Source organism: Paralichthys olivaceus, chromosome 18 (assembly GCF_024713975.1).
Source record: "Paralichthys olivaceus isolate ysfri-2021 chromosome 18, ASM2471397v2, whole genome shotgun sequence".
In the NCBI taxonomy this organism is placed as follows: Eukaryota; Metazoa; Chordata; class Actinopteri; order Pleuronectiformes; family Paralichthyidae; genus Paralichthys; species Paralichthys olivaceus.
The window spans coordinates 17256538-17281395 of NC_091110.1; the positions used below are offsets into that span (position 1 = coordinate 17256538).

Consider the following 24858-nt stretch of genomic DNA (forward strand, 5'->3'; position numbering starts at 1 on the left):
CGGGACCTCTCATGTTGTTGCCTTTTAATTGCATGATGTCCACTTTCCTCGTGGCGTTGTCCGTATGATGACGGAAAAACAGTTTTTCCCTCCACTGTTCATCGGTCACGATGATTCATTTCTGTTTGCTGCGTATGTCAGTTGATCGATTTTCAAGTCCCATGATCCCATGCTGCTTCACGACACCATCAAACAAGGTCTTTAGTTATCGTTCTGATTGAGAGACCCCAAGCGGCCGAAGTTGCATATTATGCTTTCAAGTCAATCAATGGCAGTGAAATGAAGAATTGAAACAGTAATAATTGAAAGAATAAAAAGTAGAACATTGCTAATTGAAGGCAAAATTGGAAAAAAATATTCACATTTCATGTTGACCACTCAGCCCTCCCTCTAGTAATTGCTGGTAAGATGTTTTCTGATTCATAATAAATGAAGGCTGCTTCCCCTGTTTTATTTTGGGGGCTTTTGGAATATTTACAAGACCTGCTATGATCTGCTGGGACCTGCGGGCTTGTTGAGTTGTTTAATGTCCCTGAAGAAAGTCTGAAAATTGGGAAACTGAAGAAACTGAGGAAATTAATATCCTAAGATAATGGCATAGAAACTTGTCGACAGCTCCGAAGATTAACAAACGCAAAGGCATTTAGTTGAGCCTTTGATATTTTGTGAAAACACTTATTTCCTTTCTTGCCAAGAGTAAGATGAGGAGATCAATACCACTCTCATGTCTGAACGTGGAGTTGGAGCAAGCAGTCGCTCGGCTTGGCATAAGGAGCAGAAGCAGGATTTCACCTGAATCACTCCAAAGTTCAACAATACTACAAATAACTAGCTTGCAAATGAACACGGTGGATTTCTTCAGTTTAATGTGTAGACACAAAAGTACAAGTTGTGGTTTCATGAGGAGTTACGAGCAGCATCAGTGGTTTGATGCAGCGACTTCTTTATGGTCTCAAAAGTTAATTTTCTCATCTGTACAAGTCTGTAATGGTCCACATGGACACCTACAAAGTAAACCAGATCCTGATTTGTGTATGTGAATGTAACTTCACTGCTTTAAAGACCATTACTCTCTATTAACAACTAAAACTGATAAAACCCATAAAAAATGTCATCAACAATAAAAACACAACAAACAAACAAAAGACATGGCAGCAGTACATGAGCTAAAGACACTAGCAGGAGCGTTTCGAGGGACATAGGGTTTGTCCCCCCTGTTGCAACGCCCCTGGTCCCAAGCAGAGCGATGCAGAGCAGTCAACTACATTTTGATTAATCAAATAATTTTACTTTATACGTCATTTATCAAACATTAATGTCAAATTTCCCTTCTGTTCATCAGTTCCTCATCAGTTCCAGACCTCTGTGACGTGCTGATCTTTGTTTCTGATTGAGTCTCTGTGGACTTCAGGAAATTGCCAAGGCCTGTTTAAGACATCATCTTTACATTTCTCCGTCCAAACATTTAATTGTTCAATCTTGAGATCCAGTGATAACCAGTTTAACCGTTATTTTCAGCCAGATGCAGGCAGCACTAATGGAATCCCATTGACATTCATTAAAAAGGCGACGTTTTTTCTTTTTAATTCACTCTTTTCTTAGCGCTGCCTTCCCTCTCAACTCCTCTTCTCTTCCACTTCAGTTATTGATTTCCTTCAATTCTGCACGAAGATTATATGAACTTGCTGTGTTCAATCAAAAGGTGGGAGAGTGGAAATATATCTACACCCCATGAGTCAGTTGGTGGATGAACACAGACGGGGGGCATGTCAGTAATCATGCCATGTCTGGTGGCTGCACAGCTCCTGGTACAGACGCTCTAATTTCTGCCTTTTGAACAGAGACTCTCTTCTTGCTGAATGTTGGTGGAATAGTCGAGAAACGGGCCTTTGGTTTTTCTTTGACATCAAAATGTGAATGTTTGATGTTGCAGAAAGCTGGAGGATGGAAATTGGTCAAACTACAAACACACAATTTAACAAAGCCAAGAAATGCACTTTACATCAATTAAAGACACAAAAGTAAGAAATGGGAAATGTACTCAAATTCTGAATTCTGCATTTCTAATCACAATGTCCCTCATTCCTCTCTTCTTCAGAGTGCTCACTCTCCCATGATAATGTTCAGACAGTAATGGCTTACAACAGCAGGGGTGATGTGATACAGAAAGATGGTTGCCTAGTTGAGGCATTTAACATTTGTTATTCACTGTGCAAGATTTTGTTGTCCTAGATATGACAAAAAGTTTTCACCACTGACTTAAAACTGGCAACAGATTCAACGGCAGAATCACGCATAGATCCTTATCCTAATCACATCAAAACCACGGGCCACTGAAGACTTTTACAGATATTTGATGCCAACTTTTTATCCTCACAGAGATAAAGGCACACACGACACGAGAGACGAAGCCTTTCTGCTCCAAGTTCTCAAGACCAATGAGCCTCTTACCGCTTTTAAAGTAACACGAGGGAGTGTTTCAGGCTGTTTATTAATACTTACATGTAGCAGCGAACACAAACACTCAACTGATGTAAATTTAGCCCACGAGCTGGTGTCCTGCCAAACTCAGAGTCCAACCTGTTGTCGTATGTGCAGATGATTTCCTCATACACATTTGTTTGGACTTTGAAGGTATTTCTGGAACATTAAAAATTCTTGAAACATCAATACATAAGGAAACATTTCACGCTTGCAGCATTCTGAACAGCAATTACACTGCAATTAACCCTCCATACAGTCCTGCCCTATATTCACACATGCAAACTACATGTGTCTATTTAAAGACTAATTATGTTCAAACACATGTAATTTGCAAAAGATGCTTTTGGAAGAAAACAATGAAGAGTTTTGAATCAACACGATGAAGAAATGCCATTTATTTATACATCTGGAAAGTATGGAGAGAAATTAAATCTACAAGTTCAAAATAAGATTGACAGATGTGTAAAATGATTTATACATAATTCAGCATCTTCCAGTTAGCATTAAAATACCACGCAACATTAACACACTTTTGACAAACGTCACACTGATTATCTGTTGTATTTGAAATCTTTTCTGTGTATAAATGTCTGAAGCTGAGTAATTTGTGGCTCCTGATGGAAAAAAACTGGTTGTTTGTGCAATTTGGTGCAGCTTGATTGGATTAAAGAGGACAGTTGGGCCTCGCTGGAGATTTTTGCTCTACTTGGTGCCATCCTGTTCTTTCTGTAATGCTTTGAAAATGACTTTTATCTAAAGTGTGTTACTCTCCTGGAACTTCTTTCAACCAGGTATTGACATTCATGGGCTTCAGAACAGTCTATACTTGGTAAATCTATGTGCTCTATATAAAATGAAAAAAAAAACTGCTCTGATAAGTAGTTGTTGCAAAATTAAAACGTGACATATCAACATTGGTCCACATTATACTGAGCTTATTTTCTCCACATGAATAAAAAGACACTATTCAGTATCTGATTGATTTCAAACATAGTTTCTAGGAGACAGGATTTCCATATGTCAGACTATTTATCAGAAAACCTGCTGTATGGCCTGGAAACATGAAGAATGTGATGCTATGGGTGCACGGTCTCTCACGACTCCATATGGCTGAGCTAAGTGAGAAAATCTGATACGATTTGCTTTTAATATAAACTAATGAGGCCGAAGCTCAAACTCAAAGACCTCAGGCTGACCTGCCTCTGGTAACTCGCCTGATCACCATGTCCTCTCAACCGTGCTGTCACTGCTCTTCCTCCTGTCCTCACACGACATCTCCTCCACTCATCGCAGTAGTTGTACCCTCCAGCTCACTGCTGGTAACCGTCTGTGGTCAGACAGGAGGAAGAGGAGGAGGAGGGGTGAGGATCTCCATGAGCATTGTTGATTTACGGCCCCACCTCCTTATGACTGTGGCTCCACTCCACGGGGGCCACCTTCAAAACCTCCAATCGGATCGCTCCGTGTTGCTTGTTAAACAGATTTTATGGCGCTTGTCACTCCTGGTCTCCAGCGTCCGCCCCGACTGAGCCGTGCTTCACTTAGTGCTGCGAGCAGATTTAGTTTAAAGAAATGTGAACATTTTTTTGAAAATGCAGCCGAGGCTGAATGCCCTCTAATGACGCCGTGTGCTGGGATGCGAAAGGTCGAACCTGGAGGAGTTTCTAGAAGACATGTTCAGCTTGATAGATGAAATCCCTATTAGTGTGTGACTGGCTAAAATAACCTGACATTCAGGGGAGCGCTGACCCATAAGAGATTATTGTGAGACGTCAGTTTGACCACATAATGCCAGATACCACTGCAGGAAAAGAAAACAAGTCTTTGGGTCAGGAAACATGCAGCTTTGTATCTTTGTTCAGATCGTTTCATTATATGCGTCTTTCTATTTGAACTGGACACTGCTTTTCAAAATGAGCTGAAAAGATTAATTATTTTTAAAGAAATATTATTCCACTGGAGAGAGGTACTTTTTTCAAGAGCACTTGAAGCACTTTTTTTTGTTTTAAACCATCACTCCTCTAGGAAATATCCTGAGCTGTCTGACTCGTTGCAGAGAAAATAATATTTATGAACAATAATATGTGGCCAATGGTAAACTGACTTCACAAATTGAAGGACAATTATGATATTTTTCAAAGTAGGCCCACTGTTTATAAATGTGGATGTGATTACATTCTGCAAAAACTTGTACAATATAATCTAATGGGGCAACTGTGACAGTCCATGAAATTCTCCTCAAAAATGCTTTTTGTTTTTTGCCAAGTTGTTATTCTGGGTCTTTGAGTCCAGCATCATTACATGTCTTGCTCAATGAGACGTCTCACTCTCAAGTCTTGTGAGACAATAATTTCTGACGTGGACGATGTCAACGGGGCCTTTGATTTTGATGCCCGTCCCTTCTTGAATAGCAAACAAGGAGAGAGAGAGGCAACAAGCAGAGCAGAGACAATGTGCTCGGCTGAGAATGAGACATGTGTCAGTACCATTCATTTACACACCCACGTTCATATAGGACTTATGTTGACAAATACCATACGTCTACTTAACTTCTCCCCAATGCAAACTGTAAAAACCAGCATTTGCTGTCTCCTATACTTTGTCACCTTGGACTTTCAAACCTTCGTTAAACTTTCACTAAGTCACCACACAGTGCGACAAAGCTAAACTGAAAGTCATGTCGGACCAGCTATTCTGATAGTGGCCACATTTTTATAATTTATCATCTTTTCTTCTTTCATCTCTCGTCTTTGGAGAAATCTGAAAGACTAAAACCTCTGTTCCAGGAACGAATCAGTGTGTGTGTGTGTGTGTGTGTGTGTGTGTGAAGTGATTAAACACGGTAGGACTTTATCAAACATTTGAAACTCAACTGCGAGTGTTTCCAATTAGAGAAAACCGTGGGAGTTACCGCCAAAGAGGAAAGTCTGTTTCGCATTGTGTAAAGTTCAAAACATTTCGAGGCTTAAAACAACCTTTTGCAGCCTAATGAGTGAAGTTGAAATGTTAAATATATATTTTTAATGAGGTAAAGTCGGTCGGACAGCACTCCACTTAAACTCTTGCATTTAGCCTTTCCCAATAATTACGCAACATGAGGTAGGTTGAGGCAGGCCTCCCACTCATGCTATAGTGATAGCCACATAAACTGGAGCCCTCAGCGTATCCTCCACCACACCTGCATAATGGACTTATGGAGGAGAAAGGCATGATGAAGAGGTGGATGGTTGCAGCACTGATGTGTTTTTGTTGATGAAGATGGAGAAAGGAGGAGAAAACCAAAGCACATCTCATTTTTGGAGCAAATCTGCAGCTGTGAAACACTGCATTGAAATCTCTCTCTCCCTCTCTCTCTCTCTCTGTCCTTTTCTTTCTCCCACATTCGCGCGCGCTCCCCCACGCAGCCGGGCGCGCACACGGGAACCTGCCAGCCCGTGCACTGCACACATGAGCCTGCTGACAGAACCCGCGCCTGCCTGGGATCGCTGCCTGGCGTCCCTGACGCTCCGCCGGATGCTTGCGCAGAGGACATTCGCCTCCGCCGGTCACCGCATCCATCTCCAGCTTCGTTCCCACGTCTGAACTTTTCCCAACGCGTGACCGTGTCTTCTTTTTTCACCTCATTCGGTGGGAGCCTGTGTCTGAGATCGTGTCTTTCACCGGGTGATGAAACCCCTGTAGAGCCAGACGCTGTTAACTTACCGGGGCTGGATGGCACAGCTCTGCGTGCCAGGTCTGGAAAGTTGCGCTGCGTCAGGGAGCATGGGCGCAAACTTTCAAAGCTTTTTATAATCGACAGTTAGCTTCTTATTTTTTTTAATTATAGTAAAGAAAATGAAGGCAGGTGAGTCACCCGAAGACTGAGAGGCGCGCACAGATCCACGGTTCTCCAGGTGCTGGGGAAAGGGACGGTGACGCGGAGGGAAGTCGTGATCTGTGTGGCGGATTGCGCTACGGAGGACGGAGGGGAACGCACCGATGAGACAACATGGGTGAGTGAGTGGAGCACCGTCTCATTTAGAATCAGGAGGCATCAGGAGGACCAACACTGGTGGACCTGTTAGTTGAGTGCAAAGATTTTCCTCTCCTCACTTCATCCTTATTCCTGCGCACACATCTGCAGCGTCACTTTGGCATCATCACTGTTCTCTGCAAATGTTTCCTCACATTCTTCTGTTATTTGTGGCGGAAGTGGTTTGAATATGCAGCAGCCAGGAGCGTCCCTGCACCTTTCACCCTCAGTTTAATGATGTGATGGAGGCTGCTTATCAGTCGACGGGGACCGTGCGTGTCTGCGCGCAACTGGGCTCGGAGCTAAACGACGCCTCGTTATGTGCCAGATAAACGTCTCTGCTGCTGCAGTGACAAGTTCATCCACACGTTCCCGACCTGAACTCAAATGGCTGAAATCTGGGGGAGGGGGGACGTGTCTGTTTTTACTGCGGCCTCCCCCATCCCACCTCCTCAGGTCCCTCTTCATCCCACCTCCTCCTTGTCTTCCTCCGTCCAAACCTCTGACATGTTTTGACTCCTCGTCCTCTCTCTCCTGCCTCCCCCCCACCCCCACCTCTGTACACCGCACCGCAGCTCCTCTCTTTTTTTTTTTTTACCTCCCATATTTATTCTCAATAGAATTGTTTTTCCATTTTCAGCGCAACTTCTGCTGAATATCGCAGTGAGGGACTGTTTTTTTCATGCACGTGCACGCGCAGGGTAGGTTTGACAGGAGATTAGCTGCAGACGGATCCATTTGAGTTGAAACTGCACCTCTCTGAGCTTCCTTTGGTTTCTCGTCTCCTCCTCTCACTTGTTGAATTTCTGCTGTTGTTCTGCTCTCTTGTATGTTTTACTTTCTTTTTTGTGTGTGTGGTTTATTCTAAGATGTAGTGAGAAGCTGATGCAGCCTGCAGGGATGCATGCTGCCCACACATCTGTGCACAGTTTGTGGCGTCTTCTCCTAATGAGCAGCTTAGTGCAGCTAATGAGCGCCCACTTTTACAGTTTTAATTATTTCACTACAATTACTACAGCCCAAGCCAAACTAAATGGTTGCATTTGTTAGAGCATCAATATTTCTGGCCAGCACGCTCTCCCGCTGGGTCTGCTCCCTCCATTGCTCTTTTGGTAAAGAAAATCATGTGCAATCCTCCACAAATCAAGAATTAAACCTCGGCATGATTTAATTTTCCAGATCATTCTCGTGGAGGAACAGGGCTGCAGCTAAATAGCAGCTGTTCAGCATCTGCAGTTGCACTCAACAACAATTTATTAATGCTGATCAAATCACTCAGGAAGTCAGTCAAAACAGCAATTCCTCAAATTTTAGAAACTCAACCCAGAGAAAGTTGGACCCTTTTGCTTAATGTATGTGACTGAAATGATGAACACAATTGTCGCCAGCATTTTGTGTTGATTGACCAATTAGAAATTGAGGTGAAATGTCAAAAACATGATATTTTGCAATGTTGAAGAAGGTGATGAAACAGACAGGGGTGTAAACATACACTGCTGAAGGTAAAAACTAATTATCCCAGAAAAACCCCAGAGAAACTTTATTTGCTCGATAAATTAAACAGACGTGACATTGGTTCACCAATGATCGAATCAACTACTTCATTCAAATCTATCAAATAATGGAAAATGCATTTTTTTCAAGAGTAACAAGTGAAGGAAGCTGCTTTAGATGGAAAATCTTTATGAATTTCATCGACGAACTTAACCTATGAAATTCATATTCAAGCCTCTTCCATAGCCCCAGAGAACAAAGAAACTAACAAACCTTGAACAGTTCAGTGCTGCAACGGAGGCTGATTTTAAACACTGGAGCTGAAGCCTTCAATAGGGAATACTCTGTCAGGGTGATGCATGTCTCCTTTTTGTCGCACTTGGTAATATTCACTTCACCACTGCCCACACATGCCATCAAACCCTCATAACACAGGATATCACATTGAACTCTCTCCCTTTACATCTTTTGTTGGAGTTTTTTTTTTGTGTCCCTTGTTGACTATATTCAAATGCAGCACTTCCTCCGAAGTCCTATGTTCCTTGATATTTCCGAAATAACTGTGAAAGACTTCCCCAAACAATGTGTCCTGCATATTGAACTCACGCAGTGAAGCACGTACAGACACAGAAGTGAGAACATAAGTCTGGCAGTAAGCTCTGGGAGCTCAACTTTCACACACAAACCACACAAAAGACTCTGAATCAAGAGCCACATGATAATGTGTTGTCTGTGTTTGTGTAACTGAAGCACAACGCAGCTTATGTTTGGTTGTCATGGTGTTGCACATTTGAACATTTTGGTATTTTGCAGCTAAAACCGAAAGATCATTCGTCAGAGCTTTTTAAAATGATGTAGTATTGATGTTTGTGTTGTACAGTGAATCTACCGCCTCTTTGGTTAGGTTTAAGCAAATCAGTTTGAAATGAGATGTTGGATTAGATCTAATATTCATAATTATGTTGTTATAAGTGTACAATCACCTCAACTATACATTCTTACATTGTGGTTTTCTTAGAATGAGCTTGTTCATTGGATATGGGTCCTCTTCCAGTGTCCACCATTTTGCACCCCCATGTTTCTACAGTAGCTCAGAAAAGACAAACCAAAGACACAATCTGTGTCCTTGGTTACCTGAAGGCCACTGTAGGTACAAACCTGCAATACGCAACATCCCCACCAGGTGCCACTAAATACTACACACTGAAAATGTACTGCCAACCAAAAGTTCAGGAAACGGCATCTTTAGGAATTATTTATTAACGCTCAAGAGTTCAGCTGCGTGACCCCGTAACATCTGATTGATAATAAACAGACAACCACACAGATTCGACTCAGCCGTCACACTTCTGATTCGAGTTTTGCTGAGTCCTGAGCGGTGCACAGAGACACACACGTTTCAAAGCTGTGAGAGACGGTAGGAAAAACACAGAAATCTCTTATGGGAAATAATCAGTCTGTGCTCCGGCAGAAAAATGTGAGTTGATGTTGGAGCTCATTGCTCATAATAACAGGCAGACTGAAGTTAGGTCTTCAGGGCCTCTAACAAATGACTGGTGCTGTCATTTCCCTCTGACGAGGCCCGGCCTCTTTGAGAGAAGCTTCAGAGAGAAGGACAAAGAAATACATAGCAGGACAACGTTTTTTCCTATTTTTCATCCTCTCATTATAAATGCTATCCCAGATCCAGAGGAATATATCTGGGTGTAATTTATGCCAAAGTATGTTTTCTATTCAATTACCATTCAGAATGACTGTGCTTTTATTCTGATAGATTAGTGCTAGAGGTCCTATTTTTGTTGCTGCAGGTGGAAAAATCAATGTGTTGTGAAAGAATGCAGGAAGAAGGTGTTTTCTTTATAACTCATCTATAATGTCTTCCACCGCATCCCCTCAGGGGGCTCCACGGGGGATACAGCCAGTTAGCTAATATAAAATAGCCGATTTCTCAGGGTAAAGTGAGCCAGTCACAGTAAATAAAACAGGAATCATTAAATTCACTCTGGTGCACATTGGGACTGTCTCTAGTCTAAGGGAATATCTTACTTTGCCATGAATCTTTAAAAATTGGCAAATTCCTGTTGGCTGAGTCGCAACCAGATCCCCCACCACCCCAACCGCCCCTCTGTACCTGCAGGCAGTGAATCACATCAGCAGAGGACAGAAGACAGGACGAGGGACTTGCTCATGTCTGTCGTTTGTCATTCTCTCTAAACGTCAACAGTATTTCAATGTCAGGAGCATTACTGACATTTTAGATTTGTTTCCAGCCCATGTTATTGAGATGATGCAGCTCTGGAAGTGTTTAGCTGTTGAGATGTTCTCTGAAAACGCCGGCTAAATCTGCAATTTAGTTAACGAGGACATCACTCCTTCCTTGTCACTTTAAAACAGCAGTTGCGCTGTGCTGCATTCGCAAGTACTGCAAAGAAGTGGGCCCTGTAGTGTAGCATCAGCCAGATTTAGCTAAAATGTCTCTGCAATTTGGGAATATTTCACGCAGGAAAGTCCCACAACTAAGACGGCAACGTGCGCCGCATACAAGACGAGTTCTTTTTCACTTCTAAAAGTTCTATGATGTCAATTCTCTGTATGTAGTCGTGGGTCAAAGGATTTAACCTGAATTGGTATACATGTATATGTATAATATATACATATAAATGCCGCAAATCATGTTTTGAAAATTGAATTTGATGTTCTAAAACTTTGTGTCTCAACATATGAGATCTGATATGTTCTTTTTGGTTTGCCTTTGGGATGCCCTGTTATCCCTGCTCACAATCCAGTAGACAAACGTATTAGTGGGGCTCAGAGTGCATATCCCCAAACTCCCCATTGCTGACTACTTTCACCCACTGGCTTCTCCATATCCTTGTGGAAAGCCCTGCTCAGCACTCATATCGATCAACGCAGCTCCCTGCCTCAATGCACACACACCAATAACCTGTGTGTGTGTGTGGGTCAATAGGAAAGCCAGTGTCAGTACAGTTCTTGATATGTGGGATATTATGGGCCCGTGAGCCGGGTCCAGATGTTAAGCGCTGTGGCTGTAAAGGCTGCCTCATGCATTCACTGCTGTGAAATGTCATCTGCTTTACTGGTTATTTTGCGAGTTTGTTTTCTGTATCTTTACTGTGGACCGTACATAAAGACAGACGATGTGTCTCGTGCTGTTGAAGTCATTTTGGAGCCCGAGTTTTCTCATGTGTGGAGCCACAGTCTCAAAGTCCCGCCGATGCATGCCCTCGACCAATCAGGACTCAGTCTCAGGTGTCAATCATGATGTTTCACCTCTGTTTTTATTTCACCAAATCACTGAATTACTGCAAAATTAACATTAATGTGAAAACAACTATCTAAACAGAAATGTCCCATCTACTAACATTGTCCATGTCCCATCTGCTTACATGGAGGAGGTGGGGTTTGTGATATATATATATATCTATATATATATATATATTATACTAAAGCCGGCTACAAGGGGTGATTAAGATGATTTGGCTTCACTATTGGGGAGATGTCGCGTCTTCTCATTATTCTTATAATTTTTATAGTCGATGAATTAAGCTTCTAGTTATGTCCAGTTTCTGGACAGATGATATCACGACAAAATTGTATTTTTACTTATTGTTTTTTAAAATATTCATAATATTATCAAGCACAAACATCGTGTTGGATCAAAACATAATTAGAGTTTTAATTAAACACATTTTATAAAACACTCAACATAATTTAATGCACATGTTTTTTTGGATTCTAAAATGTCTTATGCATTAGATAGTGAATTGCACAGGTACAATTTAAACTTTTGCATAAAGAATATTTTGAGTTTACTCTGTCTGCAGCAGCTCCTCTAAAAAGTGAACTTCCATCCAACACTTCTCATTAGAGTTCTGCCTTTCCTCGCAGCAGGCGGCCTCCATGGCCACACACAAAAAAATGCTGGTGTAAAAACCTTGACATACAAAATAAGCTCCTTGCTAATTAAATATTTCTCCGTTGACAAGTTGAGAATGTGATTTCTACTACTCAGATATAAAAAGATATTCGTTTCTGAGACAACTGTTTATTAGTGCCGTCATTTGCCTGAGATATGATCTGAACAATTAGCTGATTACCGATCGTTTGGTTTGTTGTGACTTAAAAATAATAATCAGTAAAACGATGAATGATTCAGTCGTTGAACAGAAAAAATAGCAAACATCTGTTTGCACCTAATTAGGACTGAAGGCCTGTTGTTTTTCTCTCTTTTATTTCAGTGTAAATGTAATTATCTTCACTGTTGGTCAGACAAAACAAACAAGTTTAACATGTCACCTGAAGCTAAGAAACGTCTACTCACTAATTAATCAACATAATGATTAATAATGAAAATATTCATCATCTGTGGCTAATTGAATTAAAAGATCTTAGAGAATTTACAGTTAAAACTCTAAGCTACATATTGTGGGTGATACTACCCTTCGCCTCAATGTCGCAAAATATCAGATGTACTCATTGAAACTTACCTTTGGAATTCATTTATTTAAAGCTGTTTTTTCTGTTTCTTACTTTAATGAAATATAGTTTCTGGGCGTGGGTGAATCCCTGCTCCTTGAATGTCTATGCGTCATCTACATTTCCACAGGAACGAGTGTGTTTCACGAGGCCGGGTCTCTCTATCTCCATGTCACACACCAACCTGAGGCTTTTCCCATTGTCTTTATTATACGATGGAACATTTCCACTCTCCTTCCCCCTGCAGCAGACCCCACAGCCTCTTTGCTTTACTGCAGCTAGCACAGCGAAGTGTAGCTATCCTCTCTATCGTCCCCCAACTTTAGTGGATTCTAGATTCACACAAAACACATTCGAAATTTAAAGACATTCTTCCCCCGTCACGCCCACACACATGTTTGTACTTCTTGACCATCACATAGCCCTAAATATAACCCTAACCCAATTCTAACCCTAACCTAACACTGCCATAATTAAGATAAACTAAGATACACCCAATTCAAACCTAACTTAATTTTAACCCTAACCCTAGAATAAACCAAATTCTAACCTAAACCTAACCCTAACACCAACCAATCCCCTTTTGAATACAGGATGTTAACTCTTTCATATTTATATAAAAGTCATGTGCAGATGGTTCACTCTATGTGAGCATTGGCCCTACAAGGTCCGAGACAGTTTGGAACACTAGGTGGCGTTATGAGCCTTGTTCAACCCATAAATATACTCTATTTAAAAATTTTTTAAAAAAAGGGAATATTAGTCATATAATTAAGTAATTGTGCCTTTACCTCTTTAACTGAGAAGATAATTGATTATACTATAAGGCCTCTACCCATGCCGGCCAATCACAATCAGAAACTCTCAGTGGCATCAGTTAAAGTGATAGTCAGTGGACATGGTGGACTGAACTGTGAGAAGCTCATGTACGTTACAGGCACTTTGTTCCAGATGTTACTTAACGCATCGATCTGGTTGAAGCTTAGACTTTAACAGATCCATACACCTAATCAAGCCATTAGGCCTTTTTCTCTTTTTCCTCTAAAGTGGCCCTGGAGTAGCTTTGAGAGAGCGAGCTGTCCGTCTTCATTCCGCTCTCTCGCTGTAATGCTCGAGTCGGTCACGTGCTCCCTCGACACACATCGCTCACAAATCCAGACAGAATAACCGAGCTAACGGAATCGACCGCTCATTTCAACTTTTAATAGATACTGCTCCGTTTAAGCCGTATTTTGCCATTAATGGTGTGGTGCCACCCGGCCGAGCTCTACTTTCCATATATCTCGCTGCTGCTGTGCGTTGTGTGTTTACCCTGGCTGCTGCTCCGCCTTCCCCCCCCCGCATGTATGTGCAGTTCCAGTAGTAGTAAAATAAGCTTTTATCATAAATCAGTCGCTTTATACTGTTTCGTGCTGTTGCTGCGAGCTGAAATTACAGCAGACTCCAATTTTCAAATTAATGGATATAAAATAATGGGTTTTAAGTGTGTAAAAGGTACTTCATTTCAATATTGTAATGCCTGCGTGTCCAATTAATCAGGGTTCCGTGATGCACCCTGGGACTGGTGATACGTCACACACTTCTGTGCCCCTGAAAATATTTTTAATTTTATGTGCCTTAAATCTGAGTGAACACACTCAATAATGTAATATATCACACATGCTGCTGGGCCCTAGAATTTCGCTTGCCTAAGCTAAGTCACACATCACACACTTTAAAACCCTTGGCTCCCGCGTCAGAGAGGAAGACAGTCGAGGAGAGAAGGGGACGGAAGGAGGTGGGGTCGAAGGAACAAGCGTACTATATATGAGTATATTAGTAATACTGCATACAAGGTAGTTTTATTATAAAGCACATTTCTTTGACAGTGGTACATTCAAGGTTTTGTTCAGGTACATTAAAAAGCACAGAGAAAACATTTAAAGAAGACAATCCTACAAATCTAAAAGGACGATCTAAAACAGTTGATGATGATAAAAGAAAAGAATAAAGGAGGCGAAGAGATTTAAAGTGGAGAAGAAATAAAAAGGAGAATTCGTATAAGATCTTGTTAAATGTAGTTGTTAAAAATAAGTAAAATAATACAAATAAAGTGGATCAAAACAAACGACAATGATTGTACGACCTTAGATTTTTGTAAAATAACATATTGGTAACATGTAAGAACTTAATCAGATTTTTCAGGCAGTCAATAACCTTGAGAAGCTGCCAAGAAGGAAACACCATCCAGTTTAATGTGTATAACCTGTGCTACAGTCGACCATTTAATAAGAAATAGTAGATATACTTTGTTTTCCAGCGCACTTCTCATTTCTTTGAAGTGCCCCGGTGTGCGGCCCCGGCACTGTTGGCCAACCCACTCGGGCACTCTGGGTAATAGCCTTTGCATCAGTGCTCTGAGCTCGGTGCATTCAAATGAAATATCAACTTGTCGCGCCGCCAAGGAGGACGACAGCTGACTCTGCTGGGTCTGCCAGAGCCCACTCTGTCCTCTGGGGGGGAAGCAGTCTCACTTTTATGAGATTTCACAGAGGTCGCCATCGGAATCTGACCTCAGCTGAGGTAATTGGGGAAAAGATATATTTTCAGAATAAAATTATAATTTATCTGGTGCTGTTTGCGAGCCTATTTTAGTCGAACATTTGAGTCTGGCTAACGTGTCCCAGTCGGTGAGTAGCTGAGCCTTGGGGGGGGGGTTAGTGAAGCACAGAGTCTGTTCTTTAATTGATATTTATCGGCTGCAATTGCATCATCAAATTGTGGTGAAGTCTTATTGGTTGCACACAATAAAATAAAAAAGCAATGCTTTGCTTTGAGGCACTTCTTCACATCTCGTCCCACTCAGAGTGCTGCTCCACACCGGGTGGATGTTAAGATTCTTTTAAAAGGGAAGTGCACTAATTTCACAGGTCGTCATGAGAACTACTGCAACAGGAATAAAAGTTGCAGAGCTGTTTGTGGCTTCAGAGGGAGCCACTCGTATCTGATAAAAAAAATCTCAATTGATGTAACTTGACTGGTTGGCTTAAACTGTCCAACTATGTTTTATGCATGCAGTGTTAAATGGTGGAGTAGGGTTTTAAAATGAGGTTTAATCTAGCATTATTTATTTATAAAGCTTTTACTTCACATTCAATTTCAATTCTAGACCCGCAGTTGGACTAACCAGGGATATTGAATTAGAAATTTAGACACAGGCTTGGATATCCAAAGTAAAATATCTGCAACGGGATCTTAAAACTCAGCTCGATGATTGAAACAAACTAATAAACAACACCACAAACTTAACCCTTGAAAGTTTAATTGGAGCAGATCTTCCTTCTGTGATAACTGAACTCAGGTTAACTTGTGTGCTGATGTACACACAGTTTAAATCTCCAGGATTTAAAGTCTACAAGATATGAAATCTTCCAAACCCTCTGGCTCTGATTGGTCACGCTCTAGTAAGAGGAGCGAGCCAGGTAAACAGATGTGTGTGGCTTACCGCAGGAGATCCAATCTCCTCTGAGGGGGAAGAGATCCGATAGCAGCGCCGCTCACAAACTCCAGTTTATATTTAAGGTTTTTTCAATGTACGTATTGTTTTATCAAATGACGATGATACAAAGACAGACATCTTTTAATTTCTAGGGGTATTCGTGCACTTGTGTTTCCGACATCTGAAGCATGAAACCAGGAGAAAACCTGAGTGGTGTCTGCACTTAGCACCACATTTAATGATTGAATAATCAATTTGTACTAAAGTGAGAGTCTCTCTTCATTCCTCCCTGTTAACCCTCCCATAGGAGCCTGACATACACATGTCCATTGGATTTTTATCACTCCTCTGTCTATGCAGGAAACCATGCTGAGCCAATGCATGCTAATTAATGATGCTGTCATGCGGAGACGCCAGTGGCTGGATGTTGTGGCTTTTTTATCGCGATGTACCGCCCGGAATTTTCAAACTCATAAAATATGCCTGAGTCTTCCTCTCTGTGTTTGAGAACAGGCACGCTAGATCGCCAAAGTAGTGTTAGTGATATGTTATGACACAGTGAGCTCTCCCTGCGGGTTCACAACAGAGCCCTGTAAATGCTCCAATGAGATTATCATTTAGGGAAAACTAATGAGTGTGTGTCGCTCTGTCGATGCTTGGCCAGATCACTCTGTACCTAATGGAGGTGATGGACGATTCAGGGGATTTATTTATAGCACGCGTTTCCACATAGAGTGTATCTTAACTCATTCTCATAGAGACCTCTCTTAGTTCCTCTACCACCTCACTTCTCTCTGCTGCTCTACTTTTTGCTGAGAGGTTTTTGCATTGTCTCTTTTTATACCCCTGCCCACTACTTTTGAGCATGAAGGGTTTGAATTTGATTATGCAAAAGCATGCACTGGCACACAGACTCTAATTAATGTCACACAGGAGCTTGGAAGTGTAACCTCTCAAACCAAGTTATTTATCAAACTTTGAACTTGGCATATTCCGATAGTCCGATACCTAGTGTTGTCTAATCAGAGTTTTCCATAAGTGTCGGCTGCCGGCCAAAAAGCTGAATACTCCTCTAAGTCCAGCTGGCTACTTTATTATATTAATATTTTGGATTCTAATAAAATTATTTTGATTAATAGGTTACGGTTTGCTCGCTGTGTGTACATTTACGACCTGTAGCCTCCGTTTCAAAACAATGAAATTGCAGGGTTTTGTTATTTTGGAGTTACTTTTGGCAAAGGTTTGTTTTATGATTGATTAAAATTAAAAAACAGCTTGTATAGGCTGAATTAGATTTGGGATTATCGTTGTGACATGTCTTGATAAATCAGTGCAATCTCATGATTATTATCCATGTTGGGCTAATAAAACTAAAATTCACTGGCTCCCCCACTGGTTGGCTACAACACATCCATGTGGAAAGGAAGGAGGAATACTTTTTAATGTCAAGATCGGATTCTTTTTCCAGCGCTTATGTGTAACAAGAGAACATTTAATCACCTGTAAAATAAGATGCCCATTATTTCCAGGCTGTAAACAAACCTGCCTGTGAAGACATACGGCATAATCACAAAACCTGTTGAAAAAATAAAAACATGTTTGCTACCTTTTGAGCATGAAATCGTTGCGGTGTCACGGTGTTTAATGAAGCACTCTGCAGTCTATGTGCCCTCACAGGTTAGCACACAGATATGATGGGATTTTTTAACTCGTCCCCCTGCATTTGTTTAAGCTGCATAATGAAGCTAATTAATGGTTATCACGAGGCGCTACACAACACTCTGTTTATTTATAGCTTCCTGAGCACTTGTCAGTTTGAATGCTTACCGTATAAGTAGATTACAATGCGCGTGATGTGCACATTTACAAACTTGCATTGTGAATTCATGCAGTTTGTCCAGCTTCTGTGTCGTCTCTCTCTGCCATGCATCTTTTATAACGTCTGTCCAGTGTCCACACTGATACTACATATCTCTGTATGCAGGGAACATGATGCATTTCTGTTTGTATTCATGTCAGTCTCCTCACTGTCGTTTTATGAACCAAAGTCAAACAGTAGCTTCTTACCCATACACAAAACATTTGCTGTTTCAATTTTTGAAATTGAGAGTGAGGGCATTTTAATAAATTGAGATATTCTTCAAAGGTTTGGGTAAACACGTGTTCTAATGGCTGAAGTATTACGCTGAGGTTAAGTTAAGGGTTCTGGGAACATATCTATGGTGGTGGTTATGAACCTTGACAGTACATTGTGTCAGTGAGTATCCTCGGAAGTGAAGTTATACACACGTGTGCGTTGTCCACATTGTCCATTGGCAGCTGACATTAGGTCGAGTGTTAACTTAGCCTATGTTTAGTTGTGTATGTTTTTTAATGCTAATGTTTATTGACAACCCATAGTAGTGATGTGAAGAAAAATGCCTGAAGTCTGCTTCTGGCAAAAAGTTAAATGAGCTGTAAAGTTTGATTCAAAATATATCATTGAGTTAGAATTTCCCAAGGGCCTGAAAAATGAAGTTATCCAATAATGTCATAAAAAAGATATCCTGAAAATTATCTTACAATGGAATTAATTCTGTGCAATTCAACACATTACATATTTTCCCTCCTCTCAAATGACTCCATACCTGTGGCAGCACACATTATTAGAGAAAGTTTAATTTCCCCCAATTAGACAAAAAGCCTAATTCGATCCCCGGTGTAATACAGCTTTTTACATCCACACAATGCTGCTGATCATTCATGCTCTTACCCACTTTATACTCTGCCATCCAGCCTGTCCAAACAAGGTTAACAACCTCCCTCCCTATGTGCCTTTGTGGCTCCTCATTGTTAATTGTCAAATCTGTAGCTGTTCCCTGCAAAGCAGCTGACACAAAACTGAACATGAGAGCAAACGGATGCTGTAGAAGAGGCAGCAGGACCTTTGAAAGCATTGTTGTCTTTAGATATGAATATCCATAGTCTGATCACTGGTAGAGTGAAACAAAATGAGAGCCCGGGGTCAAGGATGTGTCCCTTGACATATGGTGGAGTCAAAAGACATCAGGCACTGACATATCTTTTAAGCTGCCGGCTCTGTAATGCACCATGAAACATTTGAAATCAAACCAGACTGTAAGGTTAAGGGGCCAACTGTCATCTTTCATTTGAGGGTGATAGACTTGAGGTGACTCACTATGACAGTCATTGACTTTCTGCTCTTAGGCCTTGATAGGTTTGCCTGCAGGATCATTGTCCTACTGCTTTGTACTTATTGTATGTTGTTGAATTGTGCATATTTAAGCCCTTAGGAAAGAATCAGTAAATTGTCAGTTCTTGTATTTTTATAGTTTATAAAAGTTGTCATTGATTCAGATTACAAGATAAGTGCATTTATCAACGCTGGGGTTTTAAAATGTAAATTGCTGTTTGGATAAGGCTAGCAGCTTTGTGCGGTTGTTATATTGATAGACTAAAGATTACAAGATCTGTGACATCTGCACAGAGTTGGAACAGTACTTAAATGAAACACAAATTATGGAGTTTGAGTCTGTGTCACTGTCAAGGGAGTAAGAAATATCAGATCAAGATGAAAATATACCTGGTGTTTCTTCAACAAAGTAAAAATGCACTTACACATAATATTAAACCTTGAAGAGGGCTTGTGCTAACCCTGATAGAAGAGTACAGTCTCACAATTTGCTTAATGAAAGATCTGTGGAGTATCTATTGAGATTGCATCATCCTTGAGAAATGGTTCATGATATAAATGTCTTGAAGAGAGCAACATTTCAATGCACACTTTCTCAGAAACTCTTTTTGGGACCTGCCATCATATAAAGACAAATAAACAGGATGGTAGTCGACGGTTTAATTGCAGATAAAACTTCTAAATATGATTTGATCTTCAGTAAACCCCTCTCTTCGTTCTCTGTCTCATTATCTCATATAGGTCCACTGCTGTGTGATGGACGACTGACACACCTCCTCTTTCCACTCCTCCTCCTCCTGCGGGCTCCCCTGCTGTTCAGCTTTGGTGAGCGCACCTGCCCCAATAGCTGTCGATGTGAGGGGAAAACGGTTCATTGTGATTCATCTGGCTTCTTAGATGTCCCAGAAAACATCTCAATCGGCTGCCAGGGCCTCTCCCTGCGCTACAATGAACTGCACACCCTGCTACCCTATCAGTTTGCTCACCTTAGCCAGCTTCTCTGGATTTACTTGGACCACAATCAGATTTCAGCCGTTGACAGTCGAGCGTTCCAGGGGGTCCGCAGGCTTAAAGAGCTTATACTGAGCTCCAACAGGATCACGTCTCTACACAATTCAACATTCCATGGAATACCCAATCTTCGTAGTCTGGACTTGTCCTACAACAAATTGGAAATCCTGCAGCCAGGTCAGTTCCATGGCTTACGAAAACTACAAAATCTACACCTACGCTCAAACGGTCTCTCCAACATCCCGATTCGAGCATTCCTAGAGTGCAGGAGTTTGGAGTTTCTTGATTTGGGCTATAATCGAATCAAGGCTCTTACTCGCACCACCTTTCTGGGTCTTCAGAAGCTGATGGAGTTGCATCTGGAGCACAACCAGTTCTCACGTATCAACTTTTTTCTGTTTCCAAGGTTAGCCAACCTGAGATCGCTGTACCTGCAGTGGAATCGCATTAGGGTGGTTAACCAGGGCCTTCCGTGGAATTGGTACACTCTGCAGAAACTCGATCTGTCAGGAAATGAAATCCAGACCCTGGACCCAGCTGTGTTTCACTGCTTGCCCAACCTTCAAGTCCTCAACCTGGAATCCAACAAACTGTCCAATGTGTCTCAGGAGGCAGTGTCAGCATGGATCTCACTGACCTCCATCAGCCTTGCTGGCAACATGTGGGATTGCGGAACTGGCATATGTCCTCTTGTGGCTTGGTTGAGGAATTTTCGGGGCAGTAAAGACACCACTATGATATGCAGCAGCCCAAAGTATCTGCAAGGAGAAAAAATTATGGAAGCCACAATGAACCATGGCATCTGTGAGGAAACTGATTATATTCTGACTGAAACACCCTCACCAATGTCAGAGCTCATTTCTGAAGCAACTGCTGAACCAACCTTTTCCCCGACTGGCACCTCTCCACCAATGCCTCCAAGCAACACCTTTGGTCCTCTGCCACCATTTAGACCTCGACCTATTCCTCATCCTACTTTTCCAGGGCGCATGAACAAGGACCCTAGAGACTCAGTAGCTCGCACACGACCCACTCACTTACCACCCCCAGAGATGGAGCACATGACTCTGCACAAAGTGGTGGTGGGCAGTGTGGCACTCTTCTTCACCATGTCCCTAATCTTGACAGTTGTCTATGTGTTGTGGCGGCGATACCCCGGCGCAACCAGGTTGCTGCAGCAGCGATCCATGGTGGGACGGAAGCGCCGCAAAAAGAGTCCAGAGCCAGAGCAGAACCTGAGCTCCCAGCTCCAAGAGTATTACATGAGCTACAACCCTGCTGCCACACCAGAAGCATTGGAGGTGCTGGGCAATGGCACTGGTTCCTGCACTTGCACAATTTCTGGCTCCAGGGAGTGTGAGGTATGACCCATCGCATCAACCTAAAAATAAAAACTCAAAATCAAAATACAAAGGCTCAACAGAGAGGTAAATCCTTTATCAAGTATACCCTGTTATAAAAAGACACTGTTAAAGCACAGTTAAGCACCTGCACTGTTTGTTCATAACGTGCTTGAATTCAAATGTTAGAGGTCTCCAATTATTCAGGTTATCACTCTTAGAATCAACCTTTAAGTGGGAACCAGAAAAGAACCATTCTGATCCAGGGGAACTAATCTACAAGTTGGATAAAGAGAAACAAGTTACAAAACTTTACTATGTGTAGTTGTTCGGCAACTCAGAATTTATCTCTGTAATATTTGTTATCTAAATTATTTCACTTTAGAAAATGTTCCTCTTAGGGACCATGACTAATTGGACACTGTCTAACTATTTCACACACCACTCCACATCAGCATGGCATGGCTCACTCATGTTAAAGAAATCTGTTTGTATGTGGGGAGTTTGTGGGAGGGGTGTGTGCACGGAGCTTATTTTCCTGAGAATGTCCATTTTATTACTCATGCAAACCTTCACGTTGCCATAACTCTATTTATCTTGTTGTAAGACAACATTAATTAGGGCAACATTGACAGCAAAGACTATGAAGTGCTTCGGTATTGATCAGAACTTTACAGTTTTGCTTAAACGTCTTTGCCTCAAAGGTTTTTAATTAACCAAAACATCGGAACATATTAATTTGTTCAGTGCAAGGTTGCACATCCATTATAGACAAAGCTTTGTGATAAGCACAGTCTCGCTCTTTAGTGTTGAAGCAAGTTTCACCAGAACAGTTCAGACCTCTCCAGTTGTGTGGGGAGATTTATGGAAATCTGAACAGAAGTGAGACAATGTCGAAATCCCAAAATTCATGATATGACTTACAAGCCGATCCCTTTGCTGTGATAAGGGGTACATGTATAAACCAGGGTAATTAAAATCACCAGCATGAAAACTTAGGTAGGTCGTCTTTGTTTAATCTCAGGAAGTACATGGTCTTTAAAGCAATGCATACATTTGACAGCTTCACCAAAAGGTCCGGCGTAATTTAAAAGGTTAATTAAAACACTGCCTGCCAGATGTCTTGTTTGAAAAGATGTCAAAAGTACTAAGAAATGCAGGAAACTATCAGACACCTTGAATTGTGATTAGTCTACTGCGGATTCCAAATGTTATTTCATCATTGTCAGGTTGAAGTGTTTTATACAGGAGGCAATTACCCACTTTTCTCACCAGGAGCCTCAATGCAGAAAATAATTATTCAGAGGTCATGTGACAGGGTTAGGGATTAGGGTTAGAATTATTCAACACATTTTATGGGTTGACATGCTTCTGTGTTTGGCAGCCATTTTGCAAACTGGATACTCAAGGACAAACTCACATTTGGGTTTTTGGGAAACTCAAAGTAACCCCAAGCTGCTGATTTAAATTTATTTTGGGGGGGATGCTAATTTCTTAGATGCTTCTTTGTGCCAAGTTCTCCACTGAAGTGTGTGTGGGGTCAGTCCATCAGGCAGTCGAGGAAGATCGGAGCGCATGCACCTGTCAGATTCTCTATTTGGTTTAATTTTCCTTTTTTAAGTACTGGTTATATCGTTTCTGTGTAAATCATAAAACTAGTCCACTTCCATGATGAGTGCAACAATTTAGAGTAAAAGCGTAACTATTGGGATTATGTGCAATTTCTAAAGGCGACGGTGAGGAACAGTGTTTGAGATCAAATCAGTTTCTGAGGTTTTTATAATGCGCAAATGAAGGGAAATGTCCTTTTCATCTGCCTCAGTGACAGAGAGGAAACTGTATCTATATTCATACGTGTTAGTGAGGTAGCAGCTGATCAAGCAGGAGCACCTTGAAGGTTTGCTCTCAGAGGGAAGGAGCACTTCAGAGGTTCAATCCAGTGTTAAATCTAGAGCCAATTAGGAGGATCTTTTATGCAGAGAGGTTTGGCTCCTCTCAGATATTCAGCAGTTCCATACATAAAATAATGATGCATTATATAACAATACATATGTATTGGATATGTTCCTGAGCATGTTCCCTCAGCAGGGTCCCTCAGTAGAAAGAAAATGGGGTTTGTGGATCTTGCATGTGATAAAAGAACAAAATGACTGGTGTTGTTTGCTCGATATGTGGCCTCATCATAGACTGTTAACTGTGATTCAACAAGGCCATTAGTTTCAATGTTTTGTTTTTTTTTGGCAGTTTTGAAACCAAAGTTTGTGTAAGTTTGACTTTGATCGATAATAAGGTGGTCGCCGTGGCGTGAATGTGGCATTGACTGGAGTTGCAAGGTATAATGGTTTCATTGTCACTGCAGAGTGTGTAGGAAGTAAATTGTGTGGCTCTGAATTCAAGGAGTTATCCATCAAGGAGTTTTTTCTCTTCAATCCCTGATCCCTTGTTTATTTACAGTCCAAACTAGTTGTGTCCTTTCCCCCCTGAAAATAAATGAATAAGAAATTGGCTTTATTTCAGTTAGTATGCCAACTTATCGAAGAAAAGGCTGACAGACACAGCATTAGCAGAGCAATGCACAGTCCTGTTCCGCACAACAAAAGTGTTGTTCTGATTTCCCCACGCAACTGAAGATATTTCTGTAGCAGTCCACGTCAGAGAATTGTCTCTTGCTACATAACAATAATCCAAATCTCATTATGTCTAAAACAATCTCCCTGTCAGCATCACTGACGGGTGTGTTGCAGCAGTTTGTTTAGAGGGCGTTGGTGTTCTATGCTGTGGCTGATTTCAGGCATTAAATAATTGACAAACTGGCGTCAGCCTGTCGTACTTTGATGAAAGTGGCATTTCGCTGGCCGGCACAGCTGGTTATGCCTTTCATTACAGCTCTGTGCAGCGGCGGCGGTCCCTGTGGATGGCAACGTCGGAGAACAAAAGACGACACAACGCGATCACCCCGCTGTGGCTCGGATTTAGCGAGGTATCGGCACAGAATGGTGTCAGAGCTCAGCGTGAAAACAGTTTGATCAGTTCACTGTCTCTTTCACTTTGGTTGTTAGAGGCTTAAAGGCTGGAAACTTAACAGCCCCTGCAAACCCACACAGGTGTCATTATTTAGTTATTATTGGTCGAAGATGAAGATGAAGGTCTGCCGGGAGTTTCCTGAGATCACCTAAATCCTTTCCCGAGTGCTGCATTCACATCACATTACACCGAATGGAAATGAACACAGTTGAATGGGAGAAAAAGGACATGCTGTGCTGCGTCGAGGTCACTGGGAATTTCCTGTCAGCTACAATATCTCCACGTGGAGAAAAGAACAACAGACGGATAAAGAAAGTCGTCCTAA

General features: G+C 41.6%; 1 protein-coding gene across 2 annotated transcripts in view; it reads left to right on the plus strand.

Moving 5' to 3' along the window:
• Positions 1-5691: 5691 nt before the first annotated feature.
• The window catches only part of lrrtm4l1 (leucine rich repeat transmembrane neuronal 4 like 1), a 40155-nt gene continuing 20988 nt past the window's right edge, over positions 5692-24858 (plus strand). The window contains exons 1-2 of one of the 2 annotated variants that reach the window (XR_002203447.2): positions 5692-6476; positions 19900-21596. Coding sequence is in view for 1 of the 2 variants with exons in the window: in XM_020103512.2 (XP_019959071.2) it covers positions 6473-6476; positions 19900-21530 (1635 nt within the window). In the remaining variant the exon portion in view is untranslated. The remainder of the gene's footprint in view (positions 6477-19899; positions 21597-24858) is intronic. The other variant, XM_020103512.2, reaches the window with a different exon arrangement.